The 19620-nt window shown below is 51.8% G+C and overlaps 7 protein-coding genes across 10 annotated transcripts; 2 read left to right on the top strand and 5 right to left on the bottom strand.

Moving 5' to 3' along the window:
* Window positions 1-209: 209 nt before the first annotated feature.
* On the top strand, window positions 210-6228 carry J3458_002849 (uncharacterized protein). Its single transcript, XM_066117428.1, has 6 exons — window positions 210-396; window positions 454-581; window positions 650-2997; window positions 3056-3297; window positions 3350-4815; window positions 4882-6228. The coding sequence occupies exons 1-6, from the start codon at window positions 297-299 to the stop codon at window positions 6187-6189; spliced, it is 5592 nt and encodes a 1863-aa protein (XP_065977213.1). The 5' UTR covers window positions 210-296; the 3' UTR covers window positions 6190-6228.
* J3458_002848 (uncharacterized protein) lies at window positions 6223-8807 on the bottom strand. Of its 2 annotated transcripts, XM_007814312.2 has the most exons (2): window positions 7165-8807; window positions 6223-7084 (listed from the first exon to the last, which is right to left on the bottom strand). In XM_007814312.2, the coding sequence occupies exons 1-2, from the start codon at window positions 7983-7985 to the stop codon at window positions 6613-6615; spliced, it is 1293 nt and encodes a 430-aa protein (XP_007812503.2). In that variant the 5' UTR covers window positions 7986-8807; the 3' UTR covers window positions 6223-6612. The 2 variants fall into 2 exon arrangements, with proteins under 2 accessions (XP_007812503.2, XP_065977212.1); XM_066117427.1 differs by having other exon boundaries at window positions 6238-8807.
* On the bottom strand, window positions 8808-11319 carry RRN3_1 (DNA independent RNA polymerase I transcription factor). Its single transcript, XM_007814313.2, has one exon. The coding sequence runs from the start codon at window positions 11064-11066 to the stop codon at window positions 9210-9212; it is 1857 nt and encodes a 618-aa protein (XP_007812504.2). The 5' UTR covers window positions 11067-11319; the 3' UTR covers window positions 8808-9209.
* Window positions 11320-11513: 194 nt separating this feature from the next.
* On the bottom strand, window positions 11514-14705 carry HAP3_1 (transcriptional activator hap3). 3 transcript variants are annotated; one of them, XM_066117426.1, is made up of 4 exons: window positions 13568-14611; window positions 13263-13457; window positions 13053-13180; window positions 12031-12986 (listed from the first exon to the last, which is right to left on the bottom strand). In XM_066117426.1, the coding sequence occupies exons 1-4, from the start codon at window positions 13731-13733 to the stop codon at window positions 12780-12782; spliced, it is 696 nt and encodes a 231-aa protein (XP_065977211.1). In that variant the 5' UTR covers window positions 13734-14611; the 3' UTR covers window positions 12031-12779. The 3 variants fall into 3 exon arrangements, with proteins under 3 accessions (XP_007812505.2, XP_065977211.1, XP_065977210.1); XM_066117425.1 differs by having other exon boundaries at window positions 12267-13180; window positions 13263-13373; window positions 13568-13895; window positions 14597-14705; XM_007814314.2 differs by lacking the exon at window positions 13568-14611 and having other exon boundaries at window positions 11514-12986; window positions 13263-13563.
* A 3055-nt stretch (window positions 14706-17760) lies between these two features.
* Window positions 17761-18448, bottom strand: GIM4_1 (Cochaperone prefoldin complex subunit; the record flags this gene model as incomplete). Its single annotated transcript, XM_066117424.1, has 4 exons — window positions 17761-17793; window positions 17862-18054; window positions 18248-18338; window positions 18403-18448. The coding sequence occupies 4 exons, from the start codon at window positions 18446-18448 to the stop codon at window positions 17761-17763; spliced, it is 363 nt and encodes a 120-aa protein (XP_065977209.1).
* A 301-nt stretch (window positions 18449-18749) lies between these two features.
* Window positions 18750-19049, top strand: J3458_002844 (uncharacterized protein; the record flags this gene model as incomplete). Its single annotated transcript, XM_066117423.1, has 2 exons — window positions 18750-18783; window positions 18847-19049. 2 exons carry the CDS (start codon window positions 18750-18752, stop codon window positions 19047-19049), a joined length of 237 nt encoding a protein of 78 aa, XP_065977208.1.
* A 246-nt stretch (window positions 19050-19295) lies between these two features.
* Window positions 19296-19616, bottom strand: J3458_002843 (uncharacterized protein; the record flags this gene model as incomplete). The annotated part of the gene is made up of 2 exons (XM_007814316.2): window positions 19296-19489; window positions 19553-19616. 2 exons carry the CDS (start codon window positions 19614-19616, stop codon window positions 19296-19298), a joined length of 258 nt encoding a protein of 85 aa, XP_007812507.2.
* Window positions 19617-19620: the final 4 nt, after the last annotated feature.

The following is a 19620-nucleotide window of genomic DNA, read 5'->3' as shown; positions in this document are numbered from 1 at the left end:
GTGGCCTCGCGCCAAAGGTCAACCGTGTGGCTTCGACCAAAGGCGCGCCGGTTAGCAAGAAAACCAATCAGAGACGTTTCAGCCTCACAACCCCTGCGCTTCAACCACTCTTTTGGAAAGTGGTGGCTTGTGAAACGTAGCCTCATGTCAGTCAACTGATGCGTGTTCGACTCGAAAGATGGATGGTCGCGAATCCACCCCACGTCACCCTCCCTTGACGGCTGTACGATCCTTCGGACGAGACGTTCGACAAGCGATGCCCTCAGGATACCATATGATCCGACTGCTTCACGACCATGGCGCTTGATCCGGGATCCGGCGCCATTGCGGGCTCGCCTGAGAGTTCCGGCCGGGATTCTCCCATACCGCGTCAATGGAGAAATCAACTTGGAGGAGGTTCGCCACTAGGCAGCACTGTTGTAATGCCGAATTAATGCTAATGCGTGGGAGTAGAGGAGACCCCGAGCAGGGACAAAGCTTATCGCAGATATGCCGCTGGTGTCGAGAAGACACTTTCGCTATTTGAAACCGCCCTTGAGGAGTGGGCAGACTACATTTCCTTTTTGAACAAGCTGCTCAAGGTATGCTTTGCGCCATCTCGTCTAAGAGCTCCAAATAGCATCATATTTTCTAACGTGGCTGTGACTAGTCGCTTCAAGCTCGGCCACCATCGATTCACTCTATTCCAACCAAGGCGCTCGTTGCCAAACGTCTTTCGCAATGCCTCAATCCCGCTCTGCCATCGGGCGTACACCAAAAAGCCCTTGAGCTGTACAGCTATATATTCACCACGATAGGGACGGATGGCCTGTCTCGGGACCTGCCCCTATATTTCCCGGGCCTTGCGCCTACACTGTCATTCGCCTCGCTGTCTGTCCGATCGCCGTACCTAGACCTCTTGGAAACCCACTTCCTTGACCTCGACCCCAGATCGCTCCGGCCAGCCATGAAATCTATTATACTTGCCTTGCTTCCTGGACTGGAGGAGGAAACAAGTGAGGACTTTGATAGAACATTGCATCTGGTGGCACGGTTCAAGGAAGCCATACGGCCTCTGGAGAGTGTGAAGCTGGGAGCGCACCATGCCTCTGGGGATGATTTCTTCTGGCAGTGTTTCTTCCTAGCGGCCATAACTAGCCATAGCCGCAGATTTGGGGCTTTAGCTTATCTTGTGCGCTATTTACCTAAGCTTGGCCCGACTGCCTCCGCTGGAGCTGGGCAGGAAGAAATCACGAAGAGCCTGCACGCTATCGTAACGTCACCCGAGCCGGGCTTACTAGTACGATGCTTCGCAAGCGGCTTAGGTGACGAGCAGCTGTTAATTCAACGCGGCTTTCTCGATCTTCTCGTATCGCATTTGCCTCTCAATTCGGACGTCCTCCAGTCTCGGGTAAAGCCGGCGGATCTAGAGCTGCTTGTGAAAGCAGCAGTTGGTGTAGTCATCAGACGAGATATGAGCTTAAATCGTCGCCTTTGGGCATGGCTTTTAGGGCCTGAGCCGACCGGTCAAGATGGCGACCACAATGAGCAAAACCAAGCCTACCTGTCCTCGCGAACGACCTACTTCGAGGACTTTGGCCTGCAGCCTCTCACCAGAGCGCTTCTCCAAATGATTAAAGGTGCATCTCGTGGTAACAGCGCTGAGCGAGCCCGTCCATACAGGATTTGTCTCTCTCTCATGGACAGATGGGAGATTGGCGGCCTCGTAGTACCTGAAATCTTTATGCCGGTTGTTGATAGTGTCCGGAAGTTCCAGGCCCAGGCCGCTAGCAAATCCGAGTTCGACGAAGTTCTCCGTAGCGCCAGCGTTTTCTTCGATGGTATCGAAAGTGGTTTGATTTACAGCGAGATTGTCGGCTTATTGGCCCAGGCAATTGGACCAGGGAGTCTCAATGCCAGTGATCGCATGGATAAGCTCGCGTTGGTCAACTTTATCGCGTCCAGCTTTAATGTTCGTGAAGAGGAGATGATAACGATTCACGCGCCGCTGACATGTTTGGCGGCGTTGTTGATGCTGGAAGACTCAAAGAACCGCAAGACCAAGACGGCTTTGACAGATATTGAGTTCGAGAAGTTGTGCGACCAAGTTCTCGGCGCCGTCGTTTCGCTATTGGAACTTGTTCCTGAACGAGCATTCCCTCAGAGACTCAAGGAAAATGGAGATCAAAAAGACAGAACAGCTTTGTTGTCGACGTCCAATGTCGAGCTCCTGAAAAAGATAAAGACGTTTTATGTACATGAACAGGGCAATTTGGAGTCATCACAACCCCCATTTACTGCTGTAGAATCAGGAGAGTTACTGTTGGAGAAGGCCGTCATCTACATTTGCGATGACTCCAAGGACTCACCTGTGAACGACATTGCAACTCGCGTGCGAATCTTGACTCAGATTCTTTCCAAGACACCTGGAAATTACCACTTCGACGCCAAACAGCTTGTGTCATATCTGCACTGCAAGCTAAGCAAGTCACAACCCTTATTGTTCTCTCATTTCTCGGCCATGGTTATGTTGTCAACACAGCTGTATTCCGCACGAAGGATTCAAGACAAGGAGTTTTCTGACCTAGTAGGGCCATTAGTTCGTCATGCCTGGTCCTACTTATCTGCTTCCGAACCCAAATACCACGTCGAAACTGTGCGTTGCTTGTGGCAATTGCAGACGGCGCTTACCCTGTCTGGTCGTGACATTGAGGCCGCCATTGCTGAAATTCTGACCAAGCCAATGGCAGGTCCTGAGAAGACGTTTCGTTCGGCTGAAAATGGACGAACTTTTGGTGTATTGTGGTCACATAGTCTTCAAGATGTGTCTTCTGAGCGTAGAGGCTCCAAAGGCCAGACACTGGATCAGCGACAAATACCACGTCTGTCTGGCACCGACCACTACCAGGTCATGCTCACACAGCCCATGTTTTTGGTCTTGGATGCTCTTTTGGATGATAGGACACAAACGTACATGGTTGTTAAATCATGGCTGAATAGTATGATTGGAATCGACAGGTGAACATCTATACACGTCTAGTCTCGTCTTGTGGTACATACATGCTGATTGTTACAGGTTGTTTCTGATATTTGCGATGAAGATGGCACAGCTGCCATTTCTCAACCATGTTATCACCCATCGTGCAAGCGAGAAAGTCAACTCCCAGCCAACCACCTTCACAGAAGATGATGATTTGGATTTGTGTCTCTACTACTTACGAACGCTCCACAATGTCCTCAAAATTTCTGGTGATATGTCCAGAGCGGTATTGGCATCTAAATACGTCTCTTTTATTGACGGCTCGGCTCACATCAGGGGTATGCCATTATTATCTTGCCCAACTTTGGTTTCTTTGCTGACCATGCGCAGCTGGAGCAGAAGAAGACGAAATGACACTTCAAGATTTCTTCGTTCGTGTGTGTATGATATGCGTTGTAGGCGGGCGGCCATCGTCTGCCAGTCCCGAGCTGGGTGAACGGGTATGCCAACTGCATCGATTTGCACTAACAGTTCTCCATCAATTTTTATTGAGCCGATATGCCGCTCCCCTGTCCAGCCTTGAACTGGATCCTATCCTTGTTGACAAACTCTCCAAATCCATCAACACCCCCGACCCCTACGTCCAAGTATTATTGCTGGACGTTGTATATGATGCCGTTAAACTCAGAAACATGGCGTCACATGACAGACAGTCGGCAGAAGTCTCGGAGAAAAGACCTACCAGTGCGGACAATTCCAGAATAGGGCACTCATCATTTCCATCAAGCGAAATCCAACCAACGGGTCCACCAATGCCCCCGGCTTTGCTCAAATGCTTGCAGGCCGGACTAAGCTCGCCAAATAGCCAATCGGTCCTCGATAGCTGGATATCATTCCTGGGCCAAATTATCGCCCTCTATTCGCATAGCATTTTTCAAACAGTTATTCCCCTGGTCGAGACATTGTGCAAGCATATAGGATCCACGTTTGCTGGCCTCCGCGACACTTTCCTAAGCGAACCATGCGAAACCGTCATGATAGGGAACACACCCGAGTCGACATTGATCTACCTACTCAACGGGCTGGAACAAGTCCTAGCTCTGGCCCATGATCAGCTCCTGGCTGAAGAAGCCCGGACCCAGTTGATAAAGGGGCCTGAGCAACCATCATCGCTATTTGGAAGCATGGTATCTGGTGTTTTCCAGTCAGAAGGTCCCCAATCGCGAAGTGCCACGGCCAATGATCGCCTTACTGTTCATCTCGCCTTTCAAGATGCGATGCGCATCTGTTACGCGATATGGTCTTGGGGTCAAGGCGATGACTCCAGGAAACAGGATCCTGGCTCCTCGGCGTCTTTTGGCTACACGTCCTTGCGTATGAGGAACCGTGCTCGCAGATTAATGGAACACCTCTTTACCGCGGAGATTTTGGAATGTCTAGAGACCATCATTGACATCTGGCGAGCTTCTGGCAGCGACATGGAGCGAACACAAATCTTTAACTTTCTCTCATCTCTTGATGCATGCCGACCGAGGCACTCCATCCCCGCGCTGTTTAATGCAATTTATAGCCGGACGAACCCTAACGCCTTGGATCCAGCCCGGAAATCCACACTAACAATTTCCCTGCAAGATTCCGATCTTGTGGTGTTTCTTGTCGAATATAGCAGGTCTTTGGAAGATGACGCCATGGACGAGATTTGGCAAGACTGCATGACATTTCTCAAGGACCTTCTCGGCAACCCATTCCCGCATCGCCAAACGCTGCCCAGTCTTCTTGAATTCGCAGCTATCCTCGGTGAAAAGGTGGACAATACCAACTTTGGAGAGCAGAGACGGATGCGGCGAGAGTTGGGAGTGAGTTACAGGCATCAAGCCAGCCCCCCTTTGCGGAAGGATGACAATCTACTAACACCATTATAGGATATCTTCCTGCGACTGCTAGCTGCTTTGTTCACAACTCGACCTTTAACGTTTACAGAGTCTGGTAGCCTCACCAACATTACTGAAAAGTCCAAGGCAGACGGCTCACGAAGACAGGGGACGACAGGGGACGGGCCTGACGACGTCGTCTCAGTATTGGCATCTGTCGTACCAAACCTATCCAAGATCCTTCTTGAACCTGACCGGGTTCTTTCTGCTGCTGGCACCATCTCGACCAATGTTGTTGGGCCGACCTTGCGTTCCAAGTCATTCCCAGATACCGTAACGTCCAACACTTTGAGACTGTTTCACGAGCTGTCGAGACTGCAAAACAACCAAAAGACCTGGAAGAAGGATGTTGGGGACTCATTCAACGACAATCGCTTCTTTGGGATGAACCTGGACCTGGTCAAGGATGGATGGCTACCCTTGCTGAAGCAGTGGGTTCTTACGGACAAGGAGCGGATGCCGGAAATCGTAGCTCGCATCAGTGCCCCAACTACGGCAGGCATAGTATTTGGGGTTGGCGCAACTTCAGCGAGACTAGAGGCGGACAGAAAGACACAGCTCAACCTGCGAAGAATTGCAACGCTGGTTCTGGCCGCTGCGGACGATGGCTTCGTTGCGGAACTGCCCACCATCTTCGACAAACTGGTTGAATTACTATCAGCCACATCAACCTCCTCTCCATCATCAACAACCCGAGCCGATGTATACATGGTCATCCGGGCGCTGGTCCTCAAAACCAGCCCGATGCACCTCGCCATGTCGTGGCCCGTCGTCAACGGCGAGATCCACGCTGCCATCTCATCCGTCGTCGCGCCAGACCACAGCGCCGCATCAGACATGTATCTCAACACGGGCATTTTACAAGCGTGCAAGCTTCTCGACTTGCTCATCTGCGTCGCCCCAGACGACTTTCAACTTCACGAGTGGCTCTTCATCACCGACACCATAGAAGCAGTCTACCGCTCGTCCACATACCAGCCCATAGCGCTTGTGGACGAGCTCTCTGAAGAATTGGGTAGTTTCAGCACCCACGGTGCATTACAACCAGATACGGAGGCGCACGTGGCGGCGAGCGGCCCTCATAGACGGCCGCTACTTGGGCCAGGCGGTATCAACGATGATGTTAGCTTGGAGAGAAAGGATGAACTAGTGGCCAAGATTTTACGCCCCTTCTTTGGGCAACTGAGCATCTATGCGTTTGAGTCTACGTATGCCATGGGAGCGCTGGATAGAGAGGCTTGTATCGAGGCGTTGTTGAAGGATCTTTTTGACGAGAGGACCATGGTGAGGGCGCTGTGAGTGTGGGATAATACGAGCATAATATTGAACTGGGGCCCATGAGTTTTTGATGCGACAGTGTGATTGATACCAGATTTTTATTGCTGCCAGCCTGTCATGACGGTCGCTACAAGTCATCTACGCGATTTGACCCAAATCATACCCAGTCTTGTCACGCCATCTCAAAGCAACCCTACAAGACTTCACGAACCACTTAACAACCGAGTACATTCCAATGCGAGAGCTCAATCATTCTCTGTTTTGTCACGGCTCTCATGTCCACTCGGCCAACTTTTTTCATCTCTATCGCCCCTTTCTCGTGGCCGCCACACTTCCCCGTCGCCAACATTTGAAATGACGCCAACTCTAAGTTTTTAAACGCCCAGAAACACACACACAAAAAAAGAGAAAGAAAAAAAGGCCCAAACAAGATGGAAGAAGATATCAAGCCCACAGCGAGCCCTCGGACGGGCCCAGCACCCTCGCAATAATGCTCTCAAAGGCAATCCTCTCAATGACGGCGCCGTACATGACGCAGCGCACGACGCCGTTGAACTCCCTCTGCAGCGTGTCCAGCACTGTCCCGCCGAGCAAGACCTCGACGGGGTACCGGCTCGCCAGCTCGAACCACGCCTGCACGGGCGTGACCTCGAGGTCGCCGGGGTTGAGCGAGGCGGCGAGCCCGTGCAGCGACTCGAGCGTGATGCCCGACGCGCCCCATTGGAAGCTGGGCCTCGCCGCCTTGCCGGGCCTGGCCTCGAGGGCGGCGCGGCCCGTGTAGACGCTCTCGGGCGCCGAGGCCATGCAGTACGCGCTGGCCATGAGCGCGTGGCCCCTTTCCGTCTCGGAGCAGAGGGCCGGGTCGTGCAGGTGGAAGTCGCCCAGGGAGAAGTGGTCCCAGCAGCAGTGCTCGAGGCTAAGGGGGGGCGTCCGTCGTCAGGCAAACCATGTACAATGCGCAAGTAGACCAAGAAAAGAGGGGAGGAAAGCACATACCCGAGGATAAAGTTGACGGCTCGCTGCTCCTGCTCCCACGTCAGGGCGACGCCGGCTATGGTCCGCCTCGGCGTCTCGGCGGCGACGCTGGCGCCGGACGAGTTGGAGCTGATGTGGAAGCACGGCGCGCCGAGCGCGGCGTCCATGCTCAGCGTCACCGTCAGGTCGTCGATGTCAATGTCCCCGAACAGCTCGGGCGATTCCTCCACGGCGGCGGGGGAGCCGACGGGGCCAGCGTCGAGACGCACCTGCTGCATCGCCGCCGCCGCCGCCTCGGGAGACTGCTGCGTCGCCGTGACGAGCGGCAGGCCGGCATTCTCAAGGGCCTCCCGGATGAGGGAGTTTTCCTTGAACAGCGCGGCCGTCTCCTTTTCCGTGAGGGAGACGAGGTCGCGCAGCTCCGAGACGTCAATCTCGAGCTGCTTGGTGTAGTTTGCCTTGCGCTGGCGGTGCTGGATCTGCGCGCGGCGCACCTGAGCGCGGCGCAGCTGCGCCTTCTCCTGGTCCGACTTGGGCTTCTCGGCGGCGTCTGCGGGTGCTTTGGCCGGCTTGTCAGCATACCTGGCGATTCTGGTGAGGGACGGCATTGGATGCGAGGACTGTTGTGTTGTGTATGTGCGTGAGGTGTCGGACACGACGAGGCGCAACTTTGCACCAAACGTAATTTTTGTTTCCTGAGAGAAAATGTCCCTGAAGATTGGGAGAAGCGAATAAAAGAAGAGCTCCATGTCCTTCATATAAAACAAAAGAACGAATAGAGCAATCGGAGAAATTAGCAAAATGGTCATGTTGGAATCATGCGGATTCCTCAACGCCATCATGACAAATCACACCAGCCCACCAACGCATATGCGCACACGCATGAGATGCCGCCCGCGGGGGACAGGGACCTCACGGGCCTTCAGGGACTTTGATAGAGAGACGTCAAATGCTAGGACGGGCACGTACATGTATCTGCAGCCGCGGCGGCTCCCTCGGGCGTAGCTGCAGCCGAGGCCTTCCCGCGAAGCTTCTGCTTGCCCTTCTTCCAGAAGGACGTGAAGGAGGGTCTGCTGGCGTCTTCGCTCATGGCGTCGGTAATCGCTTGCCTCTCCGGGCGCAATGTACTTGACAAATCTATGGTTCCCACCCCCCCCGAGTTTGGTTAGGCAAGGTGAAAATTCGCCGGTGCCTGTGTTATGTTGCGCAATCGGCCCGGCAGCCGCGCGACGATGGTCCGCCAAAGGACTGTATGAAGAATTAATCGTCTGGTCCCAGGTCCGACTCCCCAGTTATGCTCAGATCAACGAGACGGCTTGGATGTTCATGTGCCGTGGCGGGAACTGGTTGGCGTGAAACTTGACAGTTGGCTGCGGAGTACCGGTCGGTGGGCGATCCGTCTTCACCACGTCTCGCTTTCTCTCTTTTTTTTTTCTTCCCACCCCGATTCCACGCTCACCACCATTTCAAGTCTCTGCAGATCGGATCTTGCCCGTCGACTGGTGGATCCCCATTTGGGAGCTCCCGTGCACAGGACAGATGTCGGCAGATGCAACCCACAAAATACGCAACTCTGATGCACGCTTGATTTGACGCCTGGCTTTCACTGCACATGTAACCAAGCATTCTGTTCCAGGATTTTGCTCATCGCAAGCCACCGTCAACTAAAACTCAACACTTTTATTTTGCGCTACAAGATCCACGCTCTGTGGGCTTACATTCGAACGACATGTTCCCAACTCCTCGCTGATGCTAAATAGTGCCATCCTTAAAGCAAGGGATATCATGTACCCAAGGATGGGAAAAAAAAAAAAAACTACAGAGCAAAAATACTCGCACGCCACCATTTTCGCTACTCAAAAGTTATCACCGTCAGTGTCCGTTGCTGTCTCCTCCACCAACTCCTCGTTGTCATCCTCCTCCTCCATGCCATCGCTGTCGTTATCGGCGTCGTTATCTTGGTTCAGGCCAGGGACCGACTTCCAGTGCACATAGTCGTCCGCAAGCCATCGCTTGCTAATCGGCAGCTGGTATGGATCAAACGGAAAGTACGGGTCGAGTTGGTGCTAGCTCTCCTCTTGCCCTTCGTATCCAGCATCCCGCAGTGCGCCACCTGTAGAGTACGTCGCCGAAAGGAATTGAGTCAATCGGACGCGCTTGTTGCTCTCCACCAATGGATAAATGTATACGAAATTTAGGCGATGTGCTAGCTTGGCAAACTCATCCACGATTACGGGCGCACACACCTTGAGCGGGTTGAGCTTGCCAAAGATTTGCACTGACAGATCTTTTCTAGAAGTTCCAATCCATTCCAAATCCTGCCCAATGTACGATGCCGGATCCTCCGGGTCCACCACCTCGGGGGCAGACACTACCAAGTCTTGCCATCTAAAGCAGAAAATGTATAATGTAGCTTGGACAAGCGAATAGTATGGGTGAAATCTCTTCAAGTCTGGTCCGCGACACAACGGCTCGTACTTTCTTCTGTACTGCTCAAGATGATGAAGGAGCAGTGTGAACATGGTTCGCACCAAACTAGGTGGAACATGCGCTCCGCGAGCCACGAAACTCGCCAGATAGGCTGCGGCGGCTTGCTTCAAAACGTTTGGTGTGTTTGATTGAAATGCAGTGGCCATAAGCTGGCCACAGAACGCATCGATGAGACGTTCGTGTCGTTGCGCGAAATGGAATATCAGAAACTGCGTGTGTCTTGATTTGTACGTAGGTAACACCATGTGGTGAAACTCGCGAAGAATCGTGGTAAACATGTCGAATGCGTTGTCCGACCCAGGATTGACAAAGTGTGGGCTGTAGACGCTAAAGAGCGTATCCAGGACAGCATCCATCTTCTCTACACTGTCCTTGACAGCCTTGATCCGCGCCGCTTCTTGGTCGTAATCAAGATCTTCGCTGTCGATTGACTCGTTGTCGCTGTCATCAGAATCATCATCCTCCCAGGCCGACGGCTGCCGCTGATTCTCCCGCAGCGCGTACATAACGGCTGCAGTAACGTCATCGTCCAGGTCTTCTAGGTCCACCTGCATCTGGGAATCGATCTTGACGACTCGGTTCAAAATGAGGTCCAGGATCTCATCTTGCAAACCAGGCACGTATTTCTTGACTTGAAGCAGGTTGTGGATATAGGCCATGTGGACCCGGACCGACTCGTCGGGGAAGGGGAACTTGGAGCTGAGCAAATTCTCCAGCACTGCTACCGCGGATGGGAACATCTGCAGGATGTATTCGATGCTAGAGTGTAGCCGATCACGCATTATGACCCTGCTCACCTCGGGGAAATCGGGTACGGACCAGGCCGAGGGTCGACTGTCGCGGAATTTTTCCACCATCATTGACAGGACGGGTACGAGATATGACCCTTGCGCACTGACAAGGGCAGCCAAGAAGTGCGTAAAAACCTTTGCGAAGGCGGCATCTCGTCCCAGCCAAGAGCACTGCAATATTGTCCTCACCAAACCGCTGCATTCTTTCCCTTTCAAAATCGGTATGCAGCTCGTCAAGGCCATAACGTAAACTTGGAGTTCGTAGGGTTTCAAAGTATCATCATCTTCTCCTACCACTGGAGGCAGATACCTTTGTCTGTCGTTGGCGAACAACTCCTTCAGCATGTCATACTGGCCGCCATTGCCACGGAGATGATCCTCCAGGGCAGCCCGTACTTCCAACTTGACGTCGTCCATTGTTCTGCGGCCAACTTCGTATGTTACATTTCGAACGTCGTCAAAAAAAACTTTGCGTCGCTTTGTTGGGCTTTCGGGCGCCGCTACAGGTGAAGAGTCGGTCTCGTCGTGCAACCCCTTTCTTCGCCCGAGTACGGAAGCGGGTTTCAGAATAGACTTGACAGGCGTTGCGGTTCGTGGTGTATGGCCAGGTAAGGCCCTGGTGTTTGGGGTGAATGGTCGCATCAAGATGGTGATGACTCGATGCGACACATGCACTAGAGAATCCTGGGCAGAAAGGGCCGAGTTTCTATGGCAACTCTAGCGATGCGCAATCAAGGTATGTTCATAGCACAAGAAGCACGAACTGTGACGACAAATTAAGATACGGGATGCCTATCGTCTGGGGATATCATGGAACGCAATCACTGGCCAGCATCAAGAGATGACCCGACCGTGGTAAACGAAATAATGATGCGGAGATGATGAAAGGCGGCGGCAATGATGTAGGGGATGTGGGACAGTTTTTTTTTTCTGCAGAGGAGAGCGGTGGGAAGATTTTCACCGTGAAAAGTGGGTCCCGCACGTGCCCTTTCGATTACCATCTTGATCACCCCTCAAAGGTCAAAGGTCGAAACGAAACTGCCATATTTGACATGGTGAAAAAATCTGATGCTGGCTATGTATATATAAGCATGTCATCTTTATTTCGACTTTTCCACGTCGGTCCTGCATTTTTTTTCTTAGTCGAGTTTGCCTTTAGCCGCATCCTTCTCTGTGCCCTCGATCATGTATCCCTCTGAACGTGTTAAGGTGCCAGCGAGGTCCCTTACCGGGATAATATCCAATGAGAATTAAGTGTCAGGTAAGTACATGTATGCTCACGTTTTTATCATGATAATAAAAGTACTCTTAATCGTCCCTGGTACATACCTCTTGGCAGTATTATTAGGCTTATTAGGCCTAGTACAGGTAGAAATACTCGACAAGGGTATTCTGGAGTAGATACAAAGGCGGCACCTTAACACATTCAAAGGGATACGGAGTACGGAGTACGGAGTCCCGAGTTACATGGCTCGTGCGCGCCGTCAAATGTTGACCCACACGAGTTCGTTAAGTGGCTTGCCAACGTTTGAACTTGCCTTGCGTACTCCGCACTGACAGTTGATAGATAATACTGTCGCAAGGGATATAAGAGGGTATAACACATAAAATACCGTGGCGTGGCCACGCCCGTTTTTTGGTATTTTTTCGTGAGACAAATACCAGACTCTGCAACGTGTGGATACAGACAAAGCTTCAATAATAAATGAAAAGCCCAGTTTGGCCCGGCAATCAACCTGTCCGGCAAGGACTTAGCTTACCAAGTCATTCCTCGAATAACAGTCGGGAAGATTTCACCCTATTCTTTAAGCTTTGTCGCAGGAAACGCATCAAGTTATCCACAAGAAGAAGTAGTCTAGAACCCTCTCTATACCCAAACTGTCAAATATGCGCTAGGCTCTGTCAAGTCTGTCGACTATGTGCACTTAATAATTGTGCTTATTGAAGCTGGCTGAGACTCTATTATCAGACGTCCCTTCCCCCTTCCCATCAGCGAAGGAATCGAGGCCAGTTTGAAGCAAAACATGTTATCCAGCCCACGTTTGGTTACACAGTAAAAAAACCCTGCGCTGTTAAGCCCTGATTGATTCCCAAATAAAATTTGACGTACACCATAGGCGCCGCCTATACTTTTACAATTGCCCATCGCCACTCAAGAAGAAGAAGAAAAGGAACAACACTAGGAAACGGCAAAACAAAATATTCCCTAGGACGAGCTTAGGGTTGCTGTACGAGTATTTTCGTGTCTTGGGAGTTGGCGGCATTCGGCCTAAGAAGGCCCGGGGGTCCTGGTTCTCATAGCGTTCGTTACAGCATTGCCAATCTCACTTGAAGAAATTGCGCGATGAGGGCTTTCTAGTAGCCCTCTCCGGCTGCAGCTCCGTTGTGGCCGGCATGTTGGCCGTACATATAGTTGGGGTCGGCGCCAGCTTCGGCGTTGTTCGAGGCATCGCCACCGGTAAACTCTTGCCCCGGCGCAGTCCCGTCGCCCTTTTCACCTGGCATCATGGAACCAGCCCAAGTGTTTTCCATGACACGCTCCCGGTTGGACTGATTTTGTTGCTGCAGGCTTGTCAGTACACCAGACTGTTTAAAGACCTATACTTAGACAACAGCAGATGGCAGTACCTCTCGGTATTTGGAAAGATAAACTTTTAAAGCCTCCGCATAGTTTTCAAACCCCAGTGAAGTCATAGCAAACAGAATATCTTCACCATTCACCGTCTTTCTTTTCTCTTGCTGGCATTTTTCGGAAGCTAGTTGACAAAAGTTTCAGTATTCTCGCGTTTTTTAACCAAATTGTAGCTAGGCAAACAAATTGGGTTGACTTGGACTCACCTTCGCTGGTGATAAAAGAGATGAATTCGCTGACACATTCCTGCATACACTCCTTAGCCTCCTTGGCTATCTTCGCGTTGTCAGGAAGAGCATTCTTCATAATTCGGGCGACTGGAGCAAAGTTACGAATGTTAGCATCGAGCTCATCATGATATTCTTGCTTAGCAGAACGACTTGGTCCCGGTGAAGTAGGAGCTGGTTCGTGAGACATGAGTGGCCAAGTTGTCAGAGACACGCCAGACCCTAGGTACACTAGCCAAAGACAACAAATCAAGATGGAGATTGGAAGGAGAACGACGACGTACCATTGGCTATAGGCAACCATCTGTCTTGCTCTTTAACTTCAAACTCATAACCAGCGGCGCCGCCAGCCGAGTGTGGGTCTTGATTGTCATTCATTTGTCCTTCGTCGTCGGGTGACTGTGCACCTTGCTCGACATCCTTTGTAGGAGATTGGGGGGAGTCCGACATATTTGGCTACCTGCAGCGGCTGCTAGCGTCCGTGTAAAAGGTGTTCGGGCTGGTACAGATGGGGTCTCGAAAGGAATGATGTGTCCCCCTGGCCACGTTGACGGAGGGCAGAAAGCAGTCTAGGAGGTCTGGGCTGTCTGGGGCTGATGGATGTTTGGTTAGCTGCACGAGATGCGTCAGTGGTGACGTTCAACGGACAATTGCGGTTGCATATGGCTTCCACCACGCCTCGCCTAGGGTACAAGGCAACGTAATGGGGCTATGACGAGATGCTTGGGCGTGTACGATATAATTCTTGTAGGTTGGGAGACGATGGCGCACCAAAAGGGAGGCCAAGGCCAAGGAAGGGGGGTGTGGGCATGCAGGTAAAAAAGAGAGCAGAGGCAGAGCTTCCAAGAACACGGGTGTCGGCAAAGCGAGGCAACACGACACGAAGACGTGGGAGACAGAGCGCCGCGAATCTTCCCGTGCGATCAGCTTGACGACGGGGGCGTACGTGTACGAAGCGGCCGGAAAAGAACGAGGTCTCCCAGGATGACGGGCTGAGGGAAAGAGGACCAGCTGTCTTTTTTTTTTTTCCCTTTTCTCTTTTCTTTTCGTTCCCGACGCCGGAATGGTCGGCGAATGGGTAGGACCAGGGCGCGACGGGCAGGAAGCAGAGAAAGAGCACGGGATCGCGGGCGAGGCGGTTTGGGGTTTGGATGCGCTTCGCGCTCGACGACATCGACGCAAAGGTTGCGACGGCGATGCGAGGTTGCACACAGCGCAACCGCAACAGCCACGGCAGGCCGTGCGTCCCAAGAGGCGCAAAGGACGAGACAGAAACAGCAGCAGAAGCAACGCAATTGAAAGGGCTGGCATACCGGCTGGGGTCGCGGGACAGGAGCCCAAGCAAAATGGGCTTTCTTCAGACGAGGGAATCGGCGTTGTTCCGTGAAGGTGGCAGCAATTGCATTGGTGGAGCGCAGAGAGGCGTGGGGTTGATTGAAGAGAAAGAAGGCTGACGAGGTTGCGAGGCTAGAAAACACATCCAGTCCGGCTGCTGTCTGGTTGACCCAACATTGAGCTCTGAGTGGGCTGGGCTGGGCTCAATGAGCTTGTCTTCGCCGGCTTGAGTGCTGTAGCCTGTTGATGCCTGGTCTCATAGAGCTCGAGTGCTAGTGATGGCAGCTGGAGACCTGCCACTAGAACGGGTACTAGTGGGCTAAGGGGACCTACTTGGGGGGCCTGAGACTTCAATGTTGACTGCAGCTCATTGCTACCAAGTAGAGGTCCAAAGGTCGCCGGTCTGTGCCCCGCCCCAGCTCCAGACGTGCGACCAGACTTCAATGTGAACTCTTTGCTTTCTATTCCGTACTCCATGCTCCGTTACTCCATGCTCCGTTACTCCATGCTCCGTTACTCCATGCTCCCATACTCTCCAGAGTCCTCCACAGGTTCAATGCCGTCTTGCCACTGCTGCCTCCGTCTGGCCCCGGCTCACCTGCAACAAGAGACCCGCCGTTCGCTCGTCTTTGCACAGTCGACCGCTTTGTCAATAGTATCGATAAGTCGCAGCACTCTGACCTGGGCACCTTAGCTCTAAGCTGTTTCCGGCATAGTCCCGAGGTACTAGGTCCTAGGTAGGTAGTTTCCGTACCTGGATTCACGTCCACACATCAGTACTTCTCCTGCCGCCCCATCACCATATCCAAGTCGAGTACACTCAACAAGTATTATCACCAAGGTTCCAACCTAGGATGGTGCATGTATCTGCTCGTGAGTACCCAGGTAACTACAGGCTCGAGCTGCCAGACATACTTCACTTCCAACGTCAATCAGCGCCAACATCTGCGCCGTGATCAAACAGCTCCATAATTCCATTCCTCTTCGCCAGCCTGCATCGAGCACAGGGGTCAACGAACTTGCTCCCACTTATGGCGGTGTGCTTCAGGCCATGCGCATGATACCCGAACCTACAAGGGTTGGTTATTACATCACTCCATGGCAAGTGAAGTTGGCGGGAAGACCGGTCAAGAAGAGAAAACATCTCTTGGATCCCCCCTGGCTCGATCCATCAAAAGTCTGACACCATGCCGCATCCAACACAGCATCTAGTTACAATAAATGCACATTTTCGCACCGCTGCTGACTTCATGCATAGTTAGACCAAAGTCAAACTTCATGGGGGAACAGATCTTCCTGTCAGACTATCAGGCTGACCTGCGTTTGCCCCAACCACTACTCCTGCCAATCAGTCGATGCCCAGAGCGTCGGAGTCGTTCAGGAACCGTAGCCTGAATGCAGACCCAAAGGCCCATTCTGCGGCCAAATCGCCAATACACCCAATGGTTGGGCAGCACATCCAGCCATACCTTCCGACTGGGCCAAAGGCGTAAGGCTATATCATGTACAATCTAGGCTTTCTGCCTCGAGCCCCCAAGGCAGAAAGACTGTGCATACAAGCCATCTCCGACGGGACGATCATACTGTTTGAATCTCGTCGAAATTTTTACGCCCTTGGCTGCAAATTTTCAGGTTTGGCCAGTCAAATTTTTTTTCCACGCTAGCCAAAATATGATGATGGACTGTACCTGACACGGACGGAAGACATTCATATCGGAACCGTTCCCCTCACACCCATCATGTAAATGCCGACACTCGCATACGGATAACGACACCTCCGACATCTGATCAAAACAATTCCCTCTACCAAGGCTGTATTGCATATGCGGACAGTCGAGCTGCATTGAACCCAAACAGCCTTCATCGGTTCCGTGGTCATGGGCACGGGGTTCTCGACTTGGAACAGCCCCAACATCGCCACCCATTGCCTGGAAACCAACCTTGACGGTGACGTGATGATGCGGCTGTCTGATCGAGCTTTTCAAGACATCACCAAGCATTAGCGGCGCTATTCTCTGCCGCTCAAATCGCCTCGGCGTTCTCTACAAGTGCCTTATTTCAAGAGTGGCCACTCACCAAGCTTACGGAACCAACTGCCGCTTCGAGAAGCAGAGAGGGTGGCTGGCAAGGATACGGGCGCCATGGCAGACATGGCCATGCCAAGTTCAAGGAAACCATCTTCAAGGTAGCCATGGGTTGCAAGGCTTACTGCATCTTTATCGTGGGCAGCTGCAATCGTGTTCTGAAATGTGTCATACACAGAATGGAAGGATATGTCATGTTTAGGCATGCAGTATGCATCTTTCTTTTTCTTCTGAAATACGAAGCTATTATTCCGCGTCTACCATCATCCTCCTTTTACTGGATTGGACATTAGTAAAGGAATCGCATCACAGAAGATAACATATCTGGTTATTCTTGCATTTGTTTTCTCGACGTGAGAATATTTTCCGAATGACGTGGCATTGCCAACAGTACAATCCGGAAATGGTGGGTGGGCTGTCTCCATGGATGCCGTGTATTCACATCTTCGGTCACGGGTTTTGACTCTCAGGATCAAATTACAAGTCGTCGGCAACACAACGAAGGGCATGCACACTGGCCTTTGATGGTTGGCAGGGATCAAGTTGGAAAAAACTTTGCAAAAGTTTTTCCGAAGTTGCTTGCTACCAGTGTTGGTTGGATTATGCGCCACAAAAGATCTTTAACATGAGCTGAGAAAAAAAAAAAATTCAGAGACCGGTTGGGCAGCGAAAGGTCAGTGCCGCGCAGGCCAAAGTCACGCAACGATCGTAATTCTAACCAGCGGCATCACACCATCACGGGTATGTTTCCTGCAGCTTCCGGTCACGTTTTGAACATGATATGCAGCTAGAATGTGTTCGTTCCAGCAACGCAAGGTTGAGTGTTGGCTCACCCATGATGCGCCGATGGGAAAAAAAAAAAGCTACGGGTAAAGAAAGCAATACTAGCCTGAAAGTGACATGTTCCAGCAGATTGCTTGCTTGGTTTCATGGAGAAATGACCAATGGCTAAAGTCAAGACGTGACAAACTTGCCCTAATTCCCCGTATATCGTTCAGGTTCTTGCTGTTGAGAAAGACCATCTATTTCCTATGAAGCATGGATCTTTCTTCGCGATCTCATTGCTGGACTACTTGCACGTTATTCTTCTTCTGTAACATCTCGTCAGTAAACTGCCTGTACTAGCATAGAGAGGACAGGTGTTGGTTGTGGCATATACCTTCCACTTATCCAGCTCATCCTGTTTCGTTTTATATTGCTTCACCAAGTCATCCAAGACCTTCTTTAGTCCTTCTTGATTGGTTTTTAAAGCAGGGACTACATCCTTGACGGTTCTCTCTACAAGAACGCCATTAATGAGTCGGAAGCACTTGCGATCTTCCGATAAAGGCTCCAATGTTTCCAAAACCAGTCTATTTATTTGCAAGCCACAAATTGTAAGCGGTGTGATATACGGAGTAAATGGAGGCGGTGAGATTTAAACTGAGGGAAAATATTGGTGCTTCGTTTAAGCGTGTATGAAGACCAGGGGGGCCAGTTGTTCGCGTGAGCGCGACGACGACAGCGACGAAACGTAGGGACCAGGTATCACTGAAGGGGACTTACTTATGCTCCTCTGCTTCTTGCTCAATATCTCCAATCTTTTGCGCTATTTGCTGCAGAGTGTTCTTGTAGTTTGAGTATGTCGTTTGAAGATCTGCTTCAGAATTAGCTGCGACGAGGCCAACAGAAGGAGGGGCAGAAATACGCTTTCGACATACCTTGTTGCCTCTTTCCCTCTGGCGCCGCGGCCGTTGACGCAGACATGGTGCTATTCGCTGGATTATGATCCCACTGTGGCCGTTCCCCTCAAATCTTTGCCCCCTCGGGGTCCTGTCCGTGTTTATCACGTTGATGTGTGAGGCACAAGATGGGATGTTGTGGTTTGATGCTGGCAGCTCGACTTTCATCCCACCAGGTGGATGACCTTTGCAAGCCCACCTAAATTCTAAGTCTCTGGTTGGCCCGACGGCACTGGCGACCTCGAACGGTCTCCCAATCTAATCTCGTCTCGGGAAGCGATTCTAATCAATTCACTTCCACTTCAGTGTCCTATTCACAGGCTAAAATGCATCCGCATCTTCATACCAAGAACGCATTAGGTACACCCCTCTAGCAAACGCTTTTCCTGAATAGATACACAAGCTGACAGGTGGCCGACCAAGCGTGCGAAGAAATCATCGCAGCCCTCGAAGAATGCCACAACAGAGGCTTCATGCACAAAGCCACCGGCGGGTGCAACGACGTCAAGGACAAGGTGAACCAGTGTCTACGACTCGAGCGGGGAAAGCTACAAGCGGAGAACAGGGCGGCCGCAAGGGCGAAACGTGACAGGATCAAGGAGGAGCAGAAGGCCTTGGGCCTCTAGATGTCCATGGTTGATGTGGCGTGGGCGAGCGAACGGGGAAGTTTACCACACGATCGACAATCTACCTTGTGTATTCATACTGGCGTTAAAGGAAATACGACGAAGACAGAGGTCCATTGAGTGAGGGGGGCATTTGTACACTACAAAAGATAAACGCGACACGACACTACTCAAATTTCTTGATTGTTTTCGAGCTGAGAATATTCCTATACCATTCTACATACACGTCGGCCTACGCTGTTTCATTTACAACTTTTGTTGGTACGCCCGGCCAAAGGTAAAGAGACCAAAGACTGACAGAACACTAAGCAGCACCGGGACGGGCTTTCGGAGGCGAATTGCGCGGGGAATAGCGGATCCTCCGAGAACAACTGAGGCCAAGAGACTCAACTCGACGCCGTAGGGCTGGTGGTTCTGGATGCGGTAGCCACCAAGTCCGTCTACATGCCATGGTCAGCTTGCGTGAACTAATTTCTACGAGGCGGGAGCGGGAGACAGCGTACAGAGGACACCGACGGCGGTTCCTGCTATGATTGAGGGCATGGATCTTGTGCGGACGTAGCCCATTATA

Source organism: Metarhizium acridum, assembly GCF_019434415.1.
Source record: "Metarhizium acridum strain ARSEF 324 chromosome Unknown scaffold_13, whole genome shotgun sequence".
In the NCBI taxonomy this organism is placed as follows: Eukaryota; Fungi; Ascomycota; class Sordariomycetes; order Hypocreales; family Clavicipitaceae; genus Metarhizium; species Metarhizium acridum.
Note: the sequence above shows the minus strand (reverse complement) of the source record. Positions and strands in the feature narration are given on the sequence as shown.